Raw genomic sequence first — 24,087 nt, 5'->3', positions numbered from 1 at the left:
TCAGTTCTTTTATCAGATTAGAACTATAAATTTTTTACCCGATGACGTGAGTTAAATTTTTTATATTTCCATTTCTTCTTTACGCATAAATATTTTTTTTTCTGATACCAACCTTTTCTAGTTTTTAATATCCCGTCTTAATTTAGATGATTCAACATAATATTTAGTTTTAAGTAAATCTTTACTTAAATAATCAATTCCATCAAAATTTATAATTCAAATGACTTCTTCAGTTACCAATAGTTGTTTCTTCTTCTTTAGTCACCACCATACATTGTACTTCCTCCTATATCCTGTTCCTGCCCTGTATCAGTAAACCTATGAAAATTTGCAAAAATAGTTAAATATCATTTCAACATTTTACATTTAGAGATTCATTGTATATTTTCCTTTAAGTCTTTTTCTTAGTTATTATTTTCATAACAAAACCTTAATAAATTCTGTCTCCTTCATATTACCAGTCATCATATGGTCTCAAATGGTTCTTGACAGCACCCTGCCTCTTACTTTACCCACAAGTTCCTTTTTCTGAGTGTCTGATCTCCAGACATATTTAGCAGTTCGCTGTGGTCCGGTTTGGAGGAGCCCACATTTCTGAGGCAGACTACTGATCTTTCACAGTGCCCCTCAATACTCGGATGCTCTAGGCCTTTCAAGCATCACTGCTCCACTCCACAACCATCTCACTCAACACCTGCCTACCTGTACAGGTGCCTAGTCTTCCGCGACAAAATTCCTGGCTTGGGTCGCTCCCGGTGGCCAACGAGAGTCTTACCCGTCTTTGGAATAATGTCTCATGGAGACCAGTTACTGCTCTTCTCCACTGCAACCTCCTTCTCAGTTTTCCTTCAGAACTTGGTATCTCTGATGTTAGGGAAACATGCACTCAAGAACCATGTGAGCCATAGTGACCACATTCTAGAGTTTAACCAATGAGACAGGTTTTATTAAGTTTAAAATCAATTTGACCTCCAATAATAGTTTTAAGTAAAGTTTGGCATCTTCACTCCCATCCACTCAGCACTATGGTCTGCTTAGTCTGCAGGCAAAGCTGTAGGGCACTATGATGGTGGAGACTAAAAAACAAGACACAGTTGGGTTATTATTCATAAAACACAAATTATGACATGGCCTACCATGTGGTATAATTGTTCAACATTATTGCTATATCTCAGGGTTCATATTAGGCCTTGACCCCTCATGTTTGTTTAATATATATTTTTATATCTGAAATGCAATGTTTAATTATCGATTTCTTTCTTGGTGTTTATCCTTTTTAAATTTAGAAAAATTAAACTCACTTCATCTTGTTCATCCACATCCACTAAGTGTCCATGATTTTTCTTTGTCCCTAGATGATGGCTTAGATAGTCTTATGCAGCTGACTTTCATAGATGAAAACAGCCAGTGTAAGCCATAACAATTTTTTATTTTTTGTAATAATTATTATTACTAATATTATTATTCTATTTAGTTTTTGCACCTAAACTCAATCTTGTCCTCTCACATCAAATCTCAGTTCCTCAAAGTGTTACTTCCTCAAAGTGTTACAAGTGCAACTATTTTTCTAGTTTCTATCTCATCGGTTTAATGTCTCTGTCTTTCTCTCTCTCTATGTATATAATATTTTTCAAATATATTTTAACATATTGTTGGAATTTCTATCTCTATTCCATGCGTGTTCAAGAGAAAAGGTCTGGAGAGGTTTTTCTTCAATGTCAAAAATCGTAACAATTTATTGGATACAAATGAATAATTCGATGACAGAGCTCTGGGTTACATTACCCCAATGCAATACAAGAATTACATTCAAGAGGTTCGCAACAAACATACATTTCCTGACTTCAGCATATATACACAACTGATCTTAACAGGTGGAGTTTTGGTGTAACGTCACTTGTCAGTCATTGTTCAGTCCTCCATTGGCCACACCTTCGACATACTTCCTCTTTTTCTACGAATTCTCTGCCCAACAACAAAGTATACATCTTTCTATGTTTTGTGTTCAGTTTTAACACCTCTCTTCAGACAGGAAGTTTCTGCAGAGCTGAATTTAATTTTGGACCCGCATCTATCTACTTCTGCAAAAATGCTAATTAGTATGCACAGCACTCACCCACAACATTAAAAGTTCAGTTAATATATGACCCTTACATGACCAATACAAATAATTGTTTGATTAAAAGAAAAAGAGACAATAATAATAAAAAACTAATTGCTATTTTACAACACAACCTACCACAACTCTTAACCCAACCTCACAGTAACAAACCTCCATGTGGGTTTCATTGATTCAATGTCTTGTACATGGCACAGAATACAACCTATCGCAGTTTATTAAAATCACACCTACCCCAGCCCTAGGCCCAACCTCACAGTAACCCGCTATGTTTTATTCAATTTTACACCTACCCCAACCCTAAACACAACCTCAGAGTAACCAGTTTTAATTTTTTTTATTTTTATGAATGTCTACTACAGCTACATCAATCGCAAACCCAGCCTACATGTGGCATAACTGCCGACCCCTTAGAGGTCATCCAGCCAACTTGCAGTGTAATCTCCTCCACTTGTAGGTCTCTGAGCTGCAGCAACACCTAAGTGCTCTGACACAGAGACACAAAAGACTTTTAACCTCCTCTTGGAGAGGAGAGAGTCTCCGACCCTGGATCTCAGGTCTTCTATGGAGGGACTGTCAGGAATCCTGTAAGAGCATCCCATCCACACAACCTCTTGCCATAAAAACAAAGCAGAATGTGTGGTGAAGGAACTCCGGGTTGACAGAGCCTTGTCCTTGCTTCAAGCAATGTGCTAACAAGGTGCTGAACAGAGTGGCACAAAGAATAGCGCTTATGACTATGGATCAGAAGATTCTCGGTTACGGAAACCAAGAAACTGTGAATAAGAGAATGTGTAAAAGTATGAGTGGCACTTGTTCAAGCGGAGCAGGGACGTGCCAGCGATCAGAAAGAACTGGAGTTTGTGCCAAGACTGGGTTTCAAAAGTGGCAATTTTCATATGGTCTAGCAGTCAGGATTCCTGATTTTCACCCAGGTGACGCGGGTTCGACTCCCGGTATGGGAAGGCTTAAGTACTTTTGCTCCTGTCCTTTTTGGCCAGCGGTCGGACTGCAGCTACCTTATAGGGTGTGGTTGTGGAACTGCTACGTTGGACTTCGAAAGCTCAGTTGGTAGAGGGGAGGACTGTAGGACCAATTCTTAGGTCGTAAGTTCGACTCCAGCTCAAAGGACGTCTTTTGTGCTCAGAGCCGCTTTCTTGCCTTTGCGAAGATATCATCGGCACCACTGCTCGAAGTTCACCATGGAGGTGAAAAGGAAGTTCCCTGACAAGGAATCGAACTCGGGCCGCGGCGTTGAGAGCGCCGAATCCTAATTACTAGACCACCAGGCTAGACCATCAAGCCTAGCTGTGGGCTTCCACCCAGGTGTGCTGCAGCTGCTCTGACAAAAATAACTCTAACATTTGTAACCTCCTCCTGGAGAAGAGAAAGTCTCAGAGCCTGGATCACAGTTCTTCTTGGGAGGGACTGTCACATGCTCTGTGTTAGAGCATCCTATCGACACCACAACTTGCCATGACAAGAAAGCACAGCAAGCGTTGAAGGAACTGCATGTTGACCGAGCCGTGTCCTCTTTCCAAGCAGCATGCTAATGAGCACTGCTGATGCAGACTGGGCCAGTGGCGCATACTGCCACCTGTAATTCGTGGTTATTCTTGGTTACACCGGCCAATCACGTTTCGAGTTGGAACCAAGATTTTTTTTAATTCTTGGTTACGCTGGCCAATCTTGTCCTGAGCTGGAACCAAAAATCACCCTATTCTTGGTTACGGCAGCCAATCATGTTCCGAGTTACAATGAACGCTATGGCCAATCAGAGCCCTTATAACATTCATGATTTGTACTGTATTAACAGATTTCGTTGTGGATTAATTCGGACAACAATTACAAAGTAAGTATTTTTATAACAAGCTGGTTTAAATGAATAACCATTACAGTAACATTAATTACAACAACACAATTATTATATGATTGTTATAGATGTTATATGACGTTGTTTGTTAAGATTAATGTTTGCCGACCAAGCACACTGTACAGTTTTACTACAAACATTTTAATGCAGTTATTATACATTACTTCACTTTATATTGTTATTTACTACCATAGTTACATTAATGCCCGTGCATTATTCTCACACATTAATGAATCACTTTACTAATAATAAATATAAGGCTCATTTCATCAGTCACTAATTATAAACAAATACTATAATAACGCTCACATATCACTACATCACTAATCATAAACTAATCTAATAATGCTCACGCATAATACATCACTAATCACAAAGCATAAAACAATATGGATCACGCATGATTGCATCACTAATAATAAAACAATAATATAAGGGTCACAATTTAATCCATCACTAAGAATAATAACATTATTATTAGTGATGTATTGATGTGTGACCCTTATATTGTTGGTTTATTATTAGTGATGCAATCATGCATGATCCATATTAATTAATTAATAACTGCATTAAAATGTTTGTAGTAAAACTACAGTTTGCTTGGTCGGCTAACATTAATCTTACCAAATAACATTATAAAACATCTATAACAATCATATAATAATTATGTTGTAGTAATTAACGTTACTGTAATGGTTATTCATTTAAACCACCTTGTTAAAAAAATACTTACTTTGCAATTGGTTTCCGAATTAATCCGCGACGAAATCTTTTATTACAATACAAATCATGGATGGTATAAGGGCTCTGATTGGCCATAGCGTTCATTGTAACTCGGAACACGATTGGCTGCCTTAACCAAGAATAGGGTGAATCTTGGTTCCAGCTTGGAACGTGATTGGCCTGGTAAAACCAAGAGTAAAACAAATCTTGGTTCCAGCTCACAAAGTGATTGGCCGGTTTAACCAAGAATAACCACGACTTACAGGTGGCAGTATGAGCTAACCGGCCACTTACTGCCAAGCTTAATAAAAGTCTTCTAGTTGGTGCAGCCCGGGCTAAAGAAAAAAAAAATGTAAAAAAAATAATAATAAAACGGCCTTGCCAGAAAGTAGCAGAATGTCAATACAAGGCGGTGTCAATGTGCATTGATTTCTGAGTAACTCGTCATTCGGCGTACAGGGCTCCTCACACGTTTACTGGAGCAGGACCAGGTAGGGCCTTCAGTCACCTGCCCCTTGTGCACAAAATAAAACAACAGCACTGTTTTGCCTAAACCCGGGATCGAACCAGGAACCTTTATATTTTCAGTCTAACACACTCCCAACTGAGCTATTTCGTCTGCCCTTTCAAAAGTATCCTGCAGTATTCATGTCTGTGAGACTAAGCAGAATCCTGAAATGCCTCTGAGGCCTTAAAGGGTAAAAGCTTGGCCAGTACGGGGATCGAACCCTCGACCTTGGCGTTATTAGCACCGCGCTCTAACCAGCTGAGCTAACCGGCCACTTTCTGCCATATTTCCTAAAAAGCTCAGAGTAACTGTCATTTTCCGGCCTTCAAGAGATAAGAATGCTATTCCAGCTTTTTTTGTGCGGTGCTGGTAAAAAAACAAAGTCCCACCGAGATTTGAACTCGGATTGCTGGATTCAGAGTCCAGAGTGCTAACCATTACACCATGGAACCTCAAGTCTTCTAATTCGTGCTGCCCGGGCTAAACGGAAAAAAATGTTAAAAAAATAAAAATAAAAAAAAGGCCTTGCCAGAAAGTAGCAGAATGTCAATACAAGGCAGTGCCAATGTGCATTGATTTCTGAGTAACTCGTCATTTGGCTTGCAGGGCTCCTCACACGTTTACTGGAGCAGGACCAGGTAGGGCCTTCAAAAAAAAAGCGCACTATTCCAGGCATTTTGACGACTAAACGGCAGGCAGGGCAAAGAGGCCACCACAGAGCAAATGTGATCTTTTTTTCTAATTTGACCACGTCGAAAATCGCCAATTTTTGATTGCTCTGAGGGGAATTAGCTCAAATGGTTAAGCGCTCGCTTTACATGCTAGAGGTAGCGGGGACAATGCCTGCATTCTCCACCCCTGTTTTCATGCCTTTTTACATTGGCTTTTTTTGCAAAGCTGGTGGCACCTTGAGGGTTTAAAGCGAAACTACTTACGTCAGCTTTGCCGGTTTCCGTGTAGTACATATCATTGCAAGCCTTCAGAAGCCCTATCAAGTCACAGTTTTCTTTTATTCAGCAGCGTGTCCGCAGTGGGACATCAAAACGCTAAATACATAGCATTATAGAGTGCTGTCGATCAGGCCATTGGAATCATCGCCAGAAGCAACGTGACTATCTGGGAGGAAGATAGCGTTTTGGTCAAGTGGAAGTAGGTGGACTTAAGGGTGAAGCAGCTAGGCTTTTTGGGTGACTTTCAGTCACCTGACCCTTGTGCACAAAATAGAACAACAGCAGTGTTTTGCCGAAACCCGGGATCGAACCAGGGCCCTTTAGATCTTCAGTCTAACGCTCTCCCAACTGAGCTATTTCGGCTGCTCATTTAAGGTATCCTGCTGCATCCATGTCTGTGAGACTAAGCAGAATCCTGAAATGCCTCTGAGGCCTTAAAGGGTAAAAGTTTGTCCAGTACGGGGATCGAACCCACGACCTTGGCATTATTAGCACCACATTCTAACCTGCTGAGCTAACCGGCCACTTTCTACCATGTTTGCTAAAAAGCTCAGTATAACTGTCATTCTCCGGCCTTCAAGAGATAAGAATGCTATTCCAGCTTTTTTTGTGCGGTGCTGGTAAAAAAAACAAGCTCCCACCGAGATTTGAACTCAGATCGCTGGATTCAGAGTCCAGAGTGCTAGCCATTACACCATGGAACCTCAAGTCTTCTAATTAGTGCTGCCCGGGCTAAAGAGAAAAAAAAGTTAAAAAAAAAAAAAAAAAAAAACGGCCTTTGCCAGAAAGTAGCAGAATGTCAATACAAGGCAGTGCCAATGTGCATTGATTTCTGAGTAACTCGTCATTCGGCATGCAGGACTCCTCACACGTTTACTGGAGCAGGACCAGGTAGGGCCTTCAAAAAAAAAGCGCACTATTCCAGGCATTTTGACGACTAAATGGCAGGCAGGGCAAAGAGGCCACCACAGAGCAAATGTGATCTTTTTTTTTCTATTTTGACCGCGTCGAAAATCGCCCTATTTTGATTGCTCTTAGGGGAATTAGCTCAAATGGTTAAGCGCTCGCTTTGCATGCGAGAGGTAGCGGGAACAATGACTGCATTCTCCACCTCTGTTTTCATGCCTTTTTACATTGGCTTTTATTGCAAAGCTGGTGGCACCTTGAGGGTTTAAAGCGAAACTACTTACGTCAGCTTTGCCGGTTTCCGTGTAGTACATATCATTGCAAGCCTTCAGAAGCCCTATCAAGTCACAGTTTTCTTTTATTCAGCAGCGTGTCCGCAGTGGGACATCAAAACGCTAAATACATAGCATTATAGAGTGCTGTCGATCAGGTCATTGGAATCATCGCCAGAAGCAACGTGACTATCTGGGAGGAAGATAGCGTTTTGGTCAAGTGGAAGTAGGTGGACTTAAGGGTGAAGCAGCTAGGCTTTTTGGGTGACTTTCAGTCACCTGACCCTTGTCCACAAAATAGAACAACAGCACTGTTTTGCCGAAACCCGGGATCGAACCAGGGACCTTTAGATCTTCAGTCTAACGCTCTCCCAACTGAGCTATTTCGGCTGCTCATTGAAGGTATCCTGCTGCATCCATGTCTGTGAGACTAAGCAGAATCCTGAAATGCCTCTGAGGCCTTAAAGGGTAAAAGTTTGTCCAGTACAGGGATCGAACCCACGACCTTGGCATTATTAGCACCACATTCTAACCAGCTGAGCTAACCGGCCACTTTCCACCATGTTTGCTAAAAAGCTCAGTATAACTGTCATTCTCCGGCCTTCAAGAGATAAGAATGCTATTCCAGCTTTTTTTGTGTGGTGCTGGTAAAAAAACAAAGTCCCACCAAGATTTGAACTCGGATTGCTGGATTCAGAGTCCAGAGTGCTAACCATTACACCATGGAACCTCAAGTCTTCTAGCTCGTGCTGCCCGGGCTAAACAGAAAAAAATGTTAAAAAAAAAAAAAAAAAAAAGGCCTTGCCAGAAAGTAGCAGAATGTCAATACAAGGCAGTGCCAATGTGCATTGATTTCTGAGTAACTCGTCATTCGGCATGCAGGGCTCCTCACACGTTTACTTTAGCAGGACCAGGTAGGGCCTTCAAAAGAAAAGCGCACTATTCCAGGCATTTTGACGACTAAACGGCAGGCAGGGCAAAGAGGCCACCACAGAGCAAATGTGATCTTTTTTTTTCTAATTTGACCACGTCGAAAATCGCCAATTTTTTGATTGCTCTGCGGGGAATTAGCTCAAATGGTAAAGCGCTCGCTTTGGATGCGAGAGATAGCGGGAACAATGCCTCCATTCTCCACCTCTGTTTTCATGCCTTTTTAAAGCGAAAAGGTTTAAAGTGAAACTCTCCTGATTCAATCATTACCAGAAGCGACGTGACCATCTGGAAGTAAGATAGCTTTTTGGTCAAGTGGAAGCAGTTGGACTTAAGGGTGCAGCAGCTAGGCTTTTTGGGTGACTTTCGGTCACCTAACTCTTGTGCCCAAAACAGAAAAACAACACTATTTTACCAAAGCCTGGATCTAACCAGGGACCTTTAGATCTTCAGTCTAACACTCTCCCAACTGAGCTATTTCAGCTGCCATTAACACAATTTAATATTTCATAGACTAAATGGCGGGCAGGGCAAAGAGGCCACCACAGAGCAGATGTGATCTTTTTTTTTTTTTTTTTTTGACCACGCCAAAAACTACCAATTTGAATTTTTCCGAGGGGAATTAGCTCAAATGATAGAGCGCTCGCTTAGCATAGGAAGGGGCCCAATTTTCTCGCTCACTCGCAAGTGAACAAGCCGCAAAAAAACGGAAAAATGCGTCAAATTTCGCTTGCAGTAGTGTTCGCGGCTTTGTGACTGTGCATAATGTGGTATTTTGGTTGCATATTGCATGTCATTCTAAATGTCATTTTTTGCGTGCTGGATTCGAACACACGATCTGTGTAACACAATATCCAATCAGTGTCGGTTTCAGCGGAGCCAATCAGCTGCGCTCTTATTGAAATTTTACTGACGGAACACAAGCAATTATATTGATATTACTATTATTATGTGGATATTGTTCTTATATATATATATATTAATATATGTTATATTTCTTTATGTAATAACTTTAAATGAATGCACACAAAAACAAGTAATATGCAAAATGGTTTATTAAAATGAATACAAATATTAAAATCGCAAAACAATTTTAAAAATGTAAAAAACAAAATAAAAACATATCTTAATATATAAACTATATAATATACAATAAATAAAAACAATACAATATATATTTATTTATTATGCACATATAATATATTAAAACAATACTGTATATAAATATATTTATTTATTATACACATTATATAAAAACAATACTCTGTATTTATATTTATTTTTATATACACAATATATTAAACAATAATATAAATAAATAATAAAATGCAAGAGTGGGGGCACTTATTATATAAAATATAGTATTTAAGCAATGTATAAAATGTTATTTTTTTAAGAAATATAAATATATTTTTACATAAAATGCACACAAATATTAAATAAGTACACACAAGACAAAATAAGAGTGGGCCTATAAGTGCCACTTTAAAATGCTAAATATTAACACACAAAAATTAAATAAAATGAGAGAGAGTACCCATGTAACATTTACAAAAATATATATAGCAATTTGTCCTTTATTCTGGAGCTGGAGTTTGTCCTTTATTTTGCTGGCGCTGTTCTGCCAACCAGTCCTCTAAGGATTTGCCATTTGAAGTTTGCAGGCAAAATGTGGCATTACCAAATCGGCTATGGCCAAACTCCTTAGTCTTTGGTTGCCCACATTTGCTGCAAACATTAAAAGTAACCGCACGCACATACTTCCTTTTGTGGACTCCACTTTCCTTCTCCTGTTCCCGTGGAGCAGGTGCAGGTGGAGGAACAGCAGGTGCAGGTGGAGCAGGTGCAGGTGGAGGAACAGCAGGTGCAGGTGAAGCTGGGACTGCACTGGATGTTGGTGCAGCAAATGATGGAATCACCATTGACACACTCAATTCAATTCAATTCAGCTTTATTTGTATAGCGCTTTTACAATGTAGATTGTGTCAAAGCAGCTTCACATAAATGGTCATAGTAACTGGAACAGTGTGGTTCAGTAACTGGAACAGTGTGGTTCAGGTTTTAGTATTTAAGTTCAGTTCAGTTCAGTTTAGCTCAGTTCAGTGTGATTTAATCATTACTGAGAGTTCAACACTGAAGAGCACATTCATCGATGCGTAGCTCTACCAATCCTGAACCATGCGAGGCAGTGGCGACAGCGGAGAGGGAAAAAAAACTTCACCTGATGGGAGTGAAGAAAAAAAACCTTGAGAGAACCAGACTCAGTTGGGCACGACCATTTTAATTTCTCCGCTGGCCAAAAGTCTTGTGCAGAACTTCATTCGCCGTGGTTTAAGCTGGAAGATGGCCTCAGCGAAGACTCGTCTGTCCCTGGAGCGTCGCTGGAATCAGACTCATGTTCTCCACTCCCCACGACCATCAGCGCAGCAGCAGCTCAGGATATGGCCTGGTCCCGGATATGGAATCCTTGGGATCATCACGTCGCTGGTTTTGGATCCAATAAGTGACTCCGCATAATCTGAGGACCTCGGGATGAGTATCCCCAGGTGAAAAGAGAGAATAAAGAAAATAATTAGCGTAGCTGCTGTTCATAGTGTATATAAGCAAGATGCAGAAGCCAGTGTGGAACCCGCTAGGTGATGCATTGAGTGTATGCTTTACTAAACAGATAGGTCTTTAATCTAGTTTTGAACTAGGAGAGTGTGTCTGAGCCTCGGACTTTATCAGGAAGGCTATTCCAGAGTGTAGGAGCCATGAAAGAGAAGGCTCGACCTCCTTTACTTGATTTTGCTATTCTAGGTACTACCAGAAGCCCTGAATTTTGAGATCTTAAAGAGCGAGTTGGTTTGTAGCGAGACAGAAGGTTGGTTAGATAAACAGGAGCTAGATTATTTAGAGCTTTATAGGTGAGAAGTAATATTTTAAATTCAATACGAAACTTAACAGGCAGCCAGTGTAAGGAGGATAAAATTGGGGTTATATGATCATATTTTCTAGACCTGGTTAGAACTCGGCTGCTGCATTTTGAACTAATTGAAGTTTGTTAATAGAGGACGCTGGGCAGCCAGCAAATAGAGCATTACAGTAATCCAGTCTCGAAGTCATAAAAGCATGGACTAGCTTTTCTGCATCTGAGATGGATAGCATATTTCGTAATTTAGCGATATTTCTCAGATGAAAGAAGGCAGTTTTTGTGACATGGGATATATGGTTTTTAAAAGTTAGATTGCTGTATAATATGACACCCAAATCTTTTATAGTAGAGCTAAAGCTAACTTTGTATCCCTCTAATTGTAAATTGAGTTGCGAGATCAGCTGTGTGCAAGATTTAGGCCCAATAAGTAATAATTCTGTTTTGTCGGAGTTTAAGAGAAGAAAATTGTTGGTCATCCAGTCTTTGATGTCTTTGATACACTCAGTTAGTTTAGAAAGTTCAGACGTCTCGTCAAGTTTAGTTGAAATATATAATTGAGTATCAACTGCATAGCAGTGAAAGCTGATCCCATGTCTTCTAATAATGTCTCCCAGAGGTAGCATGTAAATTGTAAACAGTAAAGGGCCTAAAACTGATCCTTGAGGCACCCCATACTTTACTGGGCAGATTTGTGAAGGCTGTCCATTAAGATTCACAAACTGGCAGCGGTCAGTTAAGTATGACTTAACCCATTGTCGAGCCTGTCCCTGGACACCTGTAGACTTTAAGCGATTTATGAGGATATTGTGGTCAATGGTATCAAATGCCGCACTAAGATCGAGTAAAACTAATAGCGAGACGCACCCTCGGTCAGCAGCTAAGAGTAAATCATTGGTTATTTTCACTAAGGCGGTTTCTGTACTGTGGTGAGCCCTGAAACCTGACTGAAACACTTCAAAAATATTGTTCGTCTGCAGAAAAGAGCATAATTGAGTGGAAACAACTTTTTCTAGTATTTTAGACATAAATGGAAGATTTGAAATAGGCCTATAGTTAGCTAAGTTGTTGGTGTCTAGTTGCGGTTTCTTAATAATAGGCTTAATTTTGTTGGAATTGAGTCCAGCATGCACGTAGCTGGTTTAGAGCTATTTATAATTTTTACTAACTCTTCATGTTCTATGATTTTGAAGCAGTGTAGGTTATTATTATGATTTAATGAAATATTTACAGGATTTGGAGTATAAGCCGGTGCAGAAAGTTTGGCATCTCCTATTTTCTGTCTAAAGCCTTCTATTTTATTACTGAAAAAATTCATGAAGTCATCACTACTAATTTGCGGTGGAGTAGTTTGTTCCAGGGATGACCGATTATTTGCTAATTTAGAGATGGTGTTAAATAAAAATCTAGGATTGTTATGATTATTTTCTATCAGTTTGCACAGGTGCTCAGTCCTGGCAGATTTTAGAGCCCTCCTATAGCTGGACATACTGTTTTTGTACGCAATTCTAAAGACCTCTAAATTAGTTTTTTTCTATTTACGTTCCAGGGCACGGGTTGCTGTTTTGAGCGCACGAGTATGACTATTATACCATGGTATAGTTTTAATCTCTCTAGCCTTTTTTAATTTGATGGGTGCCACAGTATTTAGTGTGCTAGTAAAGATGGCATCCATACTGCTGGTTACTACATCAAGATCATTTGAGTTTGCGGGTGCATTACGAAATAGAGAGAGATCAGGTAAGTTATTTATAAATTCATCTTTAGTTGACGGAACAATAGTTCTACTAGGGCGGAGTATTGGAGCGGGTTTGCTGATTTCAGGTAAACACAGCTTATATAGTAAGAGGTAGTGATCTGTAATATCATCACTTTGTGGTATAATGTCTATGTCAATAACCTTGATTCCATAAGACAGAATTAGATCTAATGTATGTTTTAAGCGATGGGTTGGACCCACAACGTTTTGCTTTATCCCAAGTGAGTGTATTAAATCCATAAACGCGAGCCCTAATGTATCATTAGCGTCATCTATGTGGATGTTAAAGTCACCTACAATTAGCATTTTATCAGTTTTGACTAGTAAGTCAGAAATAAAATCAGAAAATTATTTTGGAAAATTGACATAGGGTCCTGGGGGTCTATATGTGGTGATTAAAGCGAGAGATAACATAGCTTTTTGCATAGTATCTGGAAGCTGAACATTAAGCGATAATACTTCAAAGGAGCTAAACATAAGTCCTTTTCTCTAATTAATATTAAGGAAATCACTAAAGATTGATGCAACTCCACCACCACGACCAGTTTGACGAGCCATGTTTATATAAGAATCCTGGAGGAGTTGCTTCATTTAAGCTAATATAGTCATTTTGTTTCAGCCAGGTTTTAGTGAGACAGAGTGCATTAAGATTGTTTTCTGTTATTATTTCATTAATGATAAGTGCTTTAGGTGCAAGTGACCAGGGGCCTCATGTATCAACGCTGCGTACGCACAAAAACTTTGCAGACGCCTGGTTTCACGCTCAGAATATAAGGTATATAAGGTTTCCATACCATACATTTGACCAGCTAAACATTAAAGCACAATTTGCAGCAGTCGCCTGTTTTCCCAATGTAATCTGAGCTATCTACCACACGCACATTGCTATAAAGACACTATCTGAAGATGAATTTGCATGCGTGAATCAGAAACATTTACATTCAATAAATGTGCAAATAAAATATGATGCTTATTGATATGAACTTATTGATGATTCCTACTTGTCATTCTCGTGATAAATAGTTGGCAAAATCTGATATGTAGCGGGGGAAAAAACAAGAAAGAGTTCATCAGACGCTGGATTCGAGCCGAGTTCATGTTCAAACATATCAATTCTTGATCACATGCGTCTTACAAGTAGTGCCACTGAGACTGTTAAGTGTCCTGCAACATTTTACAGATATAAACCACACTATTTCTTTTTTTTAACACACTCAGTGCGATGTTCAGACCCAACTGTGTTGACCGCATCAGCTAAACTCTCCCACTCTATTTTTTTCTTTTGTTGTTAATTCCGGAGAACAAACTTGCAAATAACACCGCTTTTCTCCGGTCTACCTCCAAAAGCAGCACCTCCAATTCACATTCTGTTCAAAGTTTCTCTTTTTGCTTGCTTTGCCATTACTTTTTCGTTGGGTTTTGCCATTAGCATAGTCATTAGCATATTCATACGGCAGGAGGCAGGGAGGGGTTTAGTGCTCGTGCATGTTGCGCTCAGTTTCACGTTCATTCAGATGTACAAAAGAATATGCGTGAGATTCGGTTCGAATTTTTTTCTGCGTACGCACATTTACGCTTTGTGCGTACGCAATGTTTTAGTAAGATTTCCACGCAAGTCTTCGTACATGAGGCCCCTGATGTTTAGGAGACCAAGCCTTACGAAATTTGTATTTTCACTTTCTACTGGTTTTTCTGGTTTGATTCTTAATAGATTTTTTTCTGGAGCACACAGTACGTTTATTTCTTAATCTAATAATACGAGGAAGAGACACAGTCTCTATAGGATTTGCCAGATATGCGTTACTGATGTTTAAGTGTTACGAACAAAAGTCTAGGTGGCTATAATGTGAATTTTGTGAATTTTTACCTGCTAGTCAGATGGTGCGAAGTAATCTGGAGATGTTGTCTGACAGGAGTTCAGCTCCGGCTCGACTGGGGTGCAGGCCGTCAGCACGGAAGAGCCTAGGACGCTCCCAGAAAAGATTCCAGTTATTAGCAAAGAGCAATTTCTGTTCTTTACACCATGTTATTAGCCATTCATTCAGAGCTAAAAGTCTACTGAACCTTTCATTTCCTCGGCGGTAGGTAGGAAGCGGCCCAGAAACGATGATCTGCGTGGCGGGCGAGGTGCGTTGAACCGCCTCGATCAGGCTCCTGAAGTCCTTCTTCAGGATCTCCGACTGCCTGAGCCCGGTGTCGTTTGTCCCCACGTGGAGGACAACGGCACCAGGGCTCTCGGCAGCACCCAGGATGGTTGGAATCTGTGTAGAAATATTTCTCACACGGGCACCAGGAAAGCAGAAAGTACGTACTTTATTACCTTTTGAGGAGGCGGCACGGACGTGACGAACGATCGAGTCACCGATGATGGCCACATCGGGACCCGACTCGCGGAGAGGGGAGAAGCGGTTCTCCGTGGAGATCTCAAACACGGGAGGAGGAGACGTTCTGCCCCAGGATCTGGCAAGCACCTTACGCGGCTGCACCCAGGCGCCGTGGTAGCCGGGTGTCGGTGTGAACGACGCCTGGCCGAGCCGCGCCCCGGGTGCGCTGGGCCTGGACAGAGAAGGACGCGGGTTGAGGTAGAGGGAATGATGTGGTTGTAATTTCCACGTACCTTAGATGATGAGGCGGCCTTAGCGTTAGGCACAACAAGCAGTTGTTCCAGCAGCCGCGTCCACCTCATCAGAAGTGCCCGGATCTGGGACTCCACTTCTTCCAGCTCCAGCTCCAACGCCTCCATCGATGCTTCTCCTGCACACAAGGACAGAGACGCAAGCGACATTTTACAGGGTAAAGAGCAAAGCCAGTATGTCAAAAGTGTATGGTAAAAGAGGTTGGTAGCTTTAGCTGACCAGCGGTGCTAGCAGGCTAAATCTACAAACAACAGGCGGATGCTCGAGGGACAGACCGTTTTAAAGCAGTTTTGTTTGTATAAATGTATTAAGGGTTTGTTCACCCTAAGTAGGAGAGAAAAATAGTTAGCGAATGAGGAAGAATTTTATGATTAAGATTTAAATTGCGAGTAAATAGCGAGTCCAAACTTCAAGAAAACGCAGTAGGCGACCGAACGGAGACAGTGACGTCAGTGACGTCACTCGAGCCCTTGCAGGTGTACTGTGTTTTACAGGGCATTATGTCTTACATAAAAACGACTTTCAAAGAATTCCAATTTGTCAGCAGATAGTGTCGCCACATATAATATTTCTTGCATAGTGGCTTGCTGGTCTAGGAGTATGATTCTCGTTCATGCCATGAGAAATCCTAGGTTCAAATTTCAGGTGAACCCTTACAGTTGTCTGCTGTTTTGTAAGGGCGTTGTGGCTTACACAGAGGCCTTTTTTCTGAGAATGCCAGTTTGTCAGCAGATAGTGTTGCTATGTAAAGTGGCTGTTTTGCAGTGGCTCGTTGGTCTAGGGGTATGATTCTCACATAGGGTGCCCTTGATTCGTTAGAGAAAGTTTTCTGACTATCTGATGCTTCTGAGGCCATGTGAAACAGTTCCAATTTAGTGGCTCGTTGGTCTAGGGGTATGATTCTCGCTTCCGGAGTGAATAGTCCTGGGTTCAAATCCCGAACGAGCCCTTGCAGATGTCATGTGTTTTACAGGGCACTATGTCTTTCATTAAAATGTCTTTCGAAGAATTCCAGTTTGTCAGCAGATAGTGTCGCCACATAAAACATTCCTTTGCATAGTGGCTTGCTGGTCTAGGCGTATGACTTTCCTTCATGCAATGAGAAATCCCAGATTCAAATTTCGGTTGAGCCCTTACAGTTGTCTACTGTTTTGTAAGGTCATTGTGGCTTACACAAAGGCCTTTTTTCTGAGAATGCCGGTTTGTCAACAGATAGTGTTGCCATATAAATTTGCTGTTTTGCAGTGGCTCGGTGGTCTAGGGGTATGACTCTCACTTAGGGTGCCCTTGATTCATTAGAAAAAGATTTCTGACTATCTGACGCCTTGTGAAATTGTCTCAGTTTTATAGCTCATTGGTCTATGGGTGTGATTCTCGCTTCGGTTGCGAGAGGACCCGGGTTCAATAACCGGATGAGCCCTTGTAGGTGTACTGTGTTTTACAGGGCATTATGTCTTTCGTAAAAACGTCTTTCAAAGAATTCCAGTTTGTCAGCAGATAGTGTCGCCACATAAAATATTTCTTGAATAGTGGCTTGCTGGTCTAGGAGTATGATTCTCCTTCATGCCATGAGAAATCTTAGGTTCAAATTTCAGTTGAACCCTTACAGTTGTCTTTTGTTTTGTAAGGGCGTTGTGGCTTACACAGAGGTCTTTTTTCTGAGAATGCCAGTTTGTCAGCAGATAGTGTTGCCATATAAAGTTGCTGTTTTGCAGTTGCTCGTTGGTCTACAGGCTTGATTCTCGCATAAGGTGCGAGAGGTCCCGTTTTCAAATCCTGAACGAACCATTGCAGAAGTCCCGGGTTCAAAAGAAGCAAAAGCCCTGCTTCAATGTTTGTAAGATAAGGATTTCTGACCATCTGTTGCTTCTGATGTCTTGTGAAATAGTCGAGCTTTTGTGGCTCGTTGGTCTAGGGGTATGATTCTCGCTTAGGGTGCGAGAGGTCCCGGGTTCAAATCCCGGACGAGCCCTTGCAGTTATTCTGTTGTTTTACAGGGCATTATGGCTTTCATAAAAAAACAATTTACAAAGAATTCCAGTTTGTCAGCAGATAGTGTCGGCACATAAACATTCCTTTCCATAGTGGTTTGGTTGTCTAGCAGTATGCTTTTCGTTCATGCCGTGAGAAATCCCAGATTCAAATTTCGGTTGAGCCCTTACAGTTGTCTGCTGTTTTGTAAGGGTATTGTGGCTTACACAGAGGCCTTTTTTCTGAGAATGCCAGTTCGTCAGCAGATAGTGTTGCCATATAAAGTTACTGTTTTGCAGTGGCTCGTTGGTCTAGGGGTATGATTCTCGCTTCGGGTGTGAGAGGTCCCGCGTTCAAATCCCGGACGAGCCCTTGCAGGTGTCATGTGTTTTACAGGGCACTATGTCTTTCATTAAAATGTCGTTCGAAGAATTCCAGTTTGTCAGCAGATAGTGTCGCCACATAAAACATTCCTTTGCATAGTGGCTTGCTGGTCTAGGCGTATGATTTTCGTTCATGCAATGAGAAATCCCAGATTCAAATTTCGGTTGAGCCCTTACAGTTGTCTGCTGTTTTGTAAGGTCGTTGTGGCTTACACAGAGGCCTTTTTTCTGAGAATGCCAGTTTGTCAGCAGATAGTGTTGCCATATAAAGTTGCTGTTTTGCAGTGGCTCGGTGGTCTAGGGGTATGATTCTCGCTTAGGGTGCCCTTGATTCGTTAGAGAAAGATTTTTGACTATCTGACGCCTTGTGAAATTCTCTCAATTAAGTGGCTCATTGGTCTATGGGTATGATTCTCTCATAGGTTGCGAGAGGACACGGGTTCAATACCCGGATGAGCCCTTGCAGGTGTACTGTGGTTTACAGGGCATTATGTCTTTCGTAAAAACGTCTTTCAAAGAATTCCAATTTGTCAGCAGATAGTGTCGCCACATAAAATATTTCTTGAATAGTGGCTTGCTGGTCTAGGAGTATGATTCTCCTTCATGCCATGAGAAATCCTAGGTTCAAATTTCAGTTGAACCCTTACAGTTGTCTTTTGTTTTGTATGGGCGTTGTGGCTTACACAGAGGCCTTTTTTCTGAGAATGCCGGTTTGTCAGCAGATAGTGTTGCCATGTAAAGTGGCTGTTTTGCAGGTGCTCGTTGGTCTATGGGCTTGATTCTCGCATAAGGTGTGAGAGGTCCCATTTTCAAAGCCTGGACGAACCATTGCAGAAGTCCCGGGTCCAAATGAAGCAAAAGCCCTTCTTCAATGTTTGTAAGATAAGGATTTCTGACCATCTGTTGGTTCTGATGTCTTGTGAAATCCTCAAGCTTTTGTGGCTCGTTGGTCTAGGGGTATGATTCTCGCTTAGGGTGCGAGAGGTCCCGGGTTCAAATCCCGGATGAGCCCTTGCGATTGTTCTGTTGTTTTACAGGGCTTTATGGCTTTCATAAAAAACGTTTTTCAAAGAATTCCAGTTTGTCAGCAGATAGTGTCGGCACATAAAACATTTCTATGCTTAGTGGCTTCGTTGTCTAGGAGTATGCTTCTCGTTCATGCCGTGAGAAATCCCAGATTCAAATTTCGGTTGAGCCCTTACAGTTGTCTGCTGTTTTGTAAGGGCGTTGTGGCTTACACAGAGGCTTTTTTTCTGAGAATGCCAGTTCGTCAGCAGATAGTGTTGCCATATAAAGTTACTGTCTTGCAGTGGCTCGTTGGTCTAGGGGTATGATTCTCGCTTCGGGTGTGAGAGGTCCCGGGTTCAAATCCCGGACGAGCGCTTGCAGGTGTCATGTGTTTTACAGGGCACTATGTCTTTCATTAAAATGTCTTTTGAAGAATTCCAGTTTGTCAGCAGATAGTGTCGTCACTTAAAACATTCCTTTGCATAGTGGCTTGCTGGTCTAGGCGTATGATTTTCGTTTATGCAATGAGAAATCCCAGATTCAAATTTCGGTTGAGCCCTTACAGTTGTCTGCTGTTTTGTAAGGTCGTTGTGGCTTACACAGAGGCCTTTTTTCTGAGAATGCCAGTTTGTCAGCAGATAGTGTTGCCATATAAAGTTGCTGTTTTGCAGTGGCTCGGTGGTCTAGGGGTATGACTCTCACTAAGGGTGCCCTTGATTCGTTAGAGAAAGATTTCTGACTATCTGACGCCTTGTGAAATTCTCTCAATTAAGTGGCTCATTGGTCTATGGGTATGATTCTCGCTTCGGTTGCGAGAGGACCTGTGTTTAATAGCCGGATGAGCCCTTGCAGGTGTACTGTGTTTTACAGGGCATTATGTCTTTCGTAAAAACGTCTTTCAAAGAATTCCAATTTGTCAGCAGATAGTGTCGCCACATAAAATATTTCTTGAATAGTGGCTTGCTGGTCTAGGAGTATGATTCTCCTTCATGCCATGAGAAATCCTAGGTTCAAATTTCAGTTGAACCCTTACAGTTGTCTTTTGTTTTGTATGGGCGTTGTGGCTTACACAGAGGCCTTTTTTCTGAGAATGCCGGTTTGTCAGCAGATAGTGTTGCCATGTAAAGTGGCTGTTTTGCAGTTGCTCGTTGGTCTACGGGCTTGATTCTCGCATAAGGTGCAAGAGGTCCCGTTTTCAAAGCCTGGAGGAACCATTGCAGAAGTCCCGGGTCCAAATGAAGCAAAAGCCCTGCTTCAATGTTTGTAAGATAAGGATTTCTGACCATCTGTTGCTTCTGATGTCTTGTGAAATGTTCGAGTTTTTGTAGCTCGTTGGTCTAGGGGTATGATTCTCGCTTAGGGTGCGAGAGATCCCGGACGAGCCCTTGCATTAATTCTGTTCTTTTACAGGGCTTTATGGCTTTCATAAAAAACGTTTTTCGAAGAATTCCAGGTTGTCAGCAGATAGTGTCGGCACATAAAACATTTCTTTGCTTAGTGGCTTTGTTGTCTAGGAGTATGCTTTTCGTTCATGCCGTGAGAAATCCCAGATTCACATTTCGGTTGAGCCCTTACAGTTGTCTGCTGTTTTGTAAGGGCGTTGTGGCTTACACAGAGGCCTTTTTTCTGAGAATGCCAGTTCGTCAGCAGATAGTTTTGCCATATAAAGTTACTGTTTTGCAGTGGCTCGTTGGTCAAGGGGTATGATTCCTGCTTAGGGTGCCCTTGATTCGTTGGAGAAAGTTTTCTGACTATCTGATACTTCTGAGGCCATGTGAAATGCTCTCAATTTAGTGGCTCGTTGGTCTAGGGGTATCATTCTTGCTTCGGGTGTGAGAGGTCCTGGGTACAAATCCCAGACGAGCCCTTGCAGGTGTCATGTGTTTTACAGGGCACTATGTCTTTCATTAAAATGTCTTTCGAAGAATTCCAGTTTGTCAGCAGATAGTGTCGCCACATAAAACATTCCTTTGCATAGTGGCTTGCTGGTCTAGGCGTATGATTTTCGTTCATGCAATGAGAAATCCCAGATTCAAATTTCGGTTGAGCCCTTACAGTTGTCTGCTGTTTTGTAAGGTCGTTGTGGCTTACACAGAGGTCTTTTTTCTGAGAATGCCGGTTTGTCAGCAGATAGTGTTGCCATGTAAAGTGGCTGTTTTGCAGTTGCTCGTTGGTCTATGGGCTTGATTCTCGCATAAGGTGCGAGAGGTCCCGTTTTCAAAGCCTGGACGAACCATTGCAGAAGTCCCGGGTCCAAATGAAGCAAAAGCCCTGCTTCAATGTTTGTAAGATAAGGATTTCTGACCATCTGTTGCTTCTGATGTCTTGTGAAATGTTCAAGTTTTTGTGGCTCGTTGGTCTAGGGGTATGATTCTCGCTTAGGGTGCGAGAGGTCCCGGGTTCAAATCCCGGACGAGCCCTTGCATTAATTCTGTTCTTTTACAGGGCTTTATGGCTTTCATAAAAAACGTTTTTCGAAGAATTCAAGGTTGTCAGCAGATAGTGTCGGCACATAAAACATTTCTTTGCTTAGTGGCTTTGTTGTCTAGGAGTATGCTTTTCGTTCATGCCGTGAGAAATCCCAGATTCACATTTCGGTTGAGCCCTTACTGTTGTCTGCTGTTTTGCAAGGGCGTTGTGGCTTACACAGAGGCCTTTTTTCTGAGAATGCCAGTTCGTCAGCAGATAGTGTTGCCATATAAAGTTACTGTTTTGCAGTGGCTCGTTGGTCAAGGGGTATGATTCTTGCTTAGGGTGCCCTTGATTCGTTGGAGAAAGTTTTCTGACTATCTGATACTTCTGAGGCCATGTGAAATGCTCTCAATTTAGTGGCTCGTTGGTCTAGGGGTGTCATTCTTGCTTCGGGTGTGAGAGGTCCTGGGTTCAAATCCCAGACGAGCCCTTGCAGGTGTCATGTGTTTTACAGGGCACTATGTCTTTCATTAAAATGTCTTTCGAAGAATTCCAGTTTGTCAGCAGATAGTGTCGCCACATAAAACATTCCTTTGCATAGTGGCTTGCTGGTCTAGGCGTATGATTTTCGTTCATGCAATGAGAAATCCCAGATTCAAATTTCGGTTGAGCCCTTACAGTTGTCTGCTGTTTTGTAAGGTCGTTGTGGCTTACACAGAGGTCTTTTTTCTGAGAATGCCAGTTTGTCAGCAGATAGTGTTGCCATGTAAAGTGGCTGTTTTGCAGTTGCTTGTTGGTCTACGGGCTTGATTCTCGCATAAGGTGTGAGAGGACCCGTTTTCAAAGCCTGGACGAACCATTGCAGAAGTCCCGGGTCCAAATGAAGCAAAAGCCCTGCTTCAATGTTTGTAAGATAAGGATTTCTGACTATCTGATACTTCTGAGGCCATGTGAAATGCTCTCAATTTAGTGGCTCGTTGGTCTAGGGGTGTCATTCTTGCTTCGGGTGTGAGAGGTCCTGGGTTCAAATCCCAGACGAGCCCTTGCAGGTGTTGAGGTGGATTTTGTGCTCTTTGGAGTGTGAAGTTAATCTATATATTCAAGTTATATGTGTATAATCTGCTTGTAGACTTGCATACCATTAAAACAATTGGACATGGGAAATGGCTTGAGGAAACAACTAGGGGTCATAAAAGAAGGGATGAAAAGAGAGTGGTAAAAGAGCCTGAGGTGTCTCAGGAAACAGATGTCAGAGGTGGAATTTGGGGTTAGGGGAGGGATCTTGTGTAATATATGGAGAACAAAGGAAAACAACGGATGTAAAAGGGTATTTAAATAAGCCAAGAACAGGAGTGAGGCAGAATTTTTCAGACAGAGATGCTACTGGGGGTCTCCTGAAAGTTCTCCTTTGTTGTCGACAATAAAGTATCTTCTTCTGATATTCATAACCTCCAGACTGAGTTTGATTTAGGAAGAGAAAAACCAAGAAAACCACTACATTTGGCGTCCCTGGGTGGGCTGGAAAGGAGCAGGACTGGTGTTGCTGTGCATGCTGGACTGGAGAGAAAACACAAATATGTGGCCACAATAAAAAACGGTAAGCTATTTTATGCTTATTAGTTTGTGTTTTTTCTGCCAGGACCTGCTTGTACAGGTAAATACACTTGAACTGTTTCTCCAGCTTTAAAGAATTAAAAGTAAATGTAAAAAAGATATTAAAGAAAAAAGGGGTTTTGAATGACAGAAGAAAAAGAATTTGCATGCAAATGATCTGTGTTTTCCTAAGAGGGCCTTGATGGATAGGATAAACATTAACTAGTAACTGTTACTCAGATTTGAGAAATTATTAATGATATAAGATATGCATAGAGCATTTATAGGTTTTAAGAGAGAGTCTTCAATGTGTGGTGACAGTTAAGAGATTAAAGCAGAGTAAGGTATGCAAATGATCTGTGTTTTCCTAAGAGGGCCTTGATGGATAGGATAAACATTAACTAGTAACTGTTACCCAGATTTGGGAAATTATTAATGATGTAAGATATGCATAGAGCATTTATAAGTTTTAAGAGAGAGTCCTTAATGTGTGGTAACAGTTAAGAGATTAAAGCAGATTAAAGTAGAGAGATGCGCGCTAAGACCTACGATACCGCTTTGTTAAATGAGATAAACAAAGGGCTGCATGGGTAGGCAAGAAAGCCTGTGGTTACCGCTCTAAGGTTAGAGGGCTGCTCGGACAGGTCACTCAAGAGGAGTGTAGTGTAGAGTATTTATTTAATTGAAGTGTTTGTGTATTTGCTGCTTCAGATTGTGGCAAAATAGTCCACATTGGTGGGCAGAGAAGACTGCCTTCCTCCTCCTTGAATGGAATGAGGATGGGGGGATGCAGCTCCTGTTACACTGAGTGGAGGAGAGGAGTGAATGAGAAGAGGAAAAGTAATAAGATTAGAAGTGTGAATGTGTTTAAAAGTATGTTTTCAATAAGGAGTAGGTTAAAATAATGATTATAGTATATTATAATATAAAAGGAGGGTTGCATATGTGTGGTGTGATTTAAAGAACAATAGGAATAGTGATTGATGCAGTTTAAGAGAAGAGATTATGATATAAAGAGAGGAGTCTCTTAAATCAAAACTAATGGAACATGTGCATTTAAAAAACACAGAGTAAAAAGCAGAAGAATAAACATTTTTCTGAAATTATCTTTGTGTTTTAAGTTTGAATATGTT

General features: G+C 41.3%; 1 protein-coding gene, 1 long non-coding RNA gene and 8 other non-coding genes across 10 annotated transcripts in view; 5 read left to right on the top strand and 5 right to left on the bottom strand.

Moving 5' to 3' along the window:
• LOC148680332 (uncharacterized) overlaps positions 1-23,729 on the bottom strand; it is a 406,127-nt gene extending 382,398 nt beyond the window's left edge. The window contains exon 1 of the long non-coding RNA XR_015942895.1: positions 22,819-23,729. This is a non-coding gene — a long non-coding RNA (uncharacterized LOC148680332). The remainder of the gene's footprint in view (positions 1-22,818) is intronic.
• trnaq-cug (transfer RNA glutamine (anticodon CUG)) lies at positions 5,604-5,675 on the bottom strand. The gene has a single exon. It is a non-coding gene; the product is annotated as a tRNA-Gln (tRNA).
• Positions 6,464-6,536, bottom strand: trnaf-gaa (transfer RNA phenylalanine (anticodon GAA)). The gene has a single exon. It is a non-coding gene; the product is annotated as a tRNA-Phe (tRNA).
• On the bottom strand, positions 7,669-7,741 carry trnaf-gaa (transfer RNA phenylalanine (anticodon GAA)). Its single transcript has one exon. It is a non-coding gene; the product is annotated as a tRNA-Phe (tRNA).
• LOC148680338 (uncharacterized) lies at positions 9,627-16,086 on the bottom strand. The gene is made up of 3 exons (XM_088649879.1): positions 16,080-16,086; positions 15,016-15,568; positions 9,627-14,913 (listed from the first exon to the last, which is right to left on the bottom strand). The coding sequence occupies exons 1-3, from the start codon at positions 16,084-16,086 to the stop codon at positions 14,826-14,828; spliced, it is 648 nt and encodes a 215-aa protein (XP_088506005.1). The 3' UTR covers positions 9,627-14,825.
• On the top strand, positions 17,488-17,559 carry trnap-agg (transfer RNA proline (anticodon AGG)). Its single transcript has one exon. It is a non-coding gene; the product is annotated as a tRNA-Pro (tRNA).
• On the top strand, positions 17,859-17,930 carry trnap-cgg (transfer RNA proline (anticodon CGG)). Its single transcript has one exon. It is a non-coding gene; the product is annotated as a tRNA-Pro (tRNA).
• Positions 18,882-18,953, top strand: trnap-agg (transfer RNA proline (anticodon AGG)). The gene has a single exon. It is a non-coding gene; the product is annotated as a tRNA-Pro (tRNA).
• Positions 19,253-19,325, top strand: trnap-cgg (transfer RNA proline (anticodon CGG)). The gene has a single exon. It is a non-coding gene; the product is annotated as a tRNA-Pro (tRNA).
• On the top strand, positions 21,298-21,369 carry trnap-agg (transfer RNA proline (anticodon AGG)). Its single transcript has one exon. It is a non-coding gene; the product is annotated as a tRNA-Pro (tRNA).
• Positions 23,730-24,087: the final 358 nt, after the last annotated feature.

The sequence above is a fragment of the Danio rerio genome, chromosome 4 (genome assembly GCF_052040795.2).
Source record: "Danio rerio strain M-AB ecotype USA chromosome 4, GRCz13ab, whole genome shotgun sequence".
NCBI lineage: Eukaryota > Metazoa > Chordata > Actinopteri > Cypriniformes > Danionidae > Danio > Danio rerio.
This window is presented reverse-complemented; position numbering and strand designations above follow the sequence as displayed.

Excerpts from the sequence above, each read along its gene's own strand:
- LOC148680338 (XM_088649879.1), bottom strand. Across the intron at positions 14,914-15,015 it reads TACCGCCGAGGAAATGAAAG|GCTCTTCCGTGCTGACGGCC; the intron begins GTTCAGTAGACT and ends GGAGCGTCCTAG.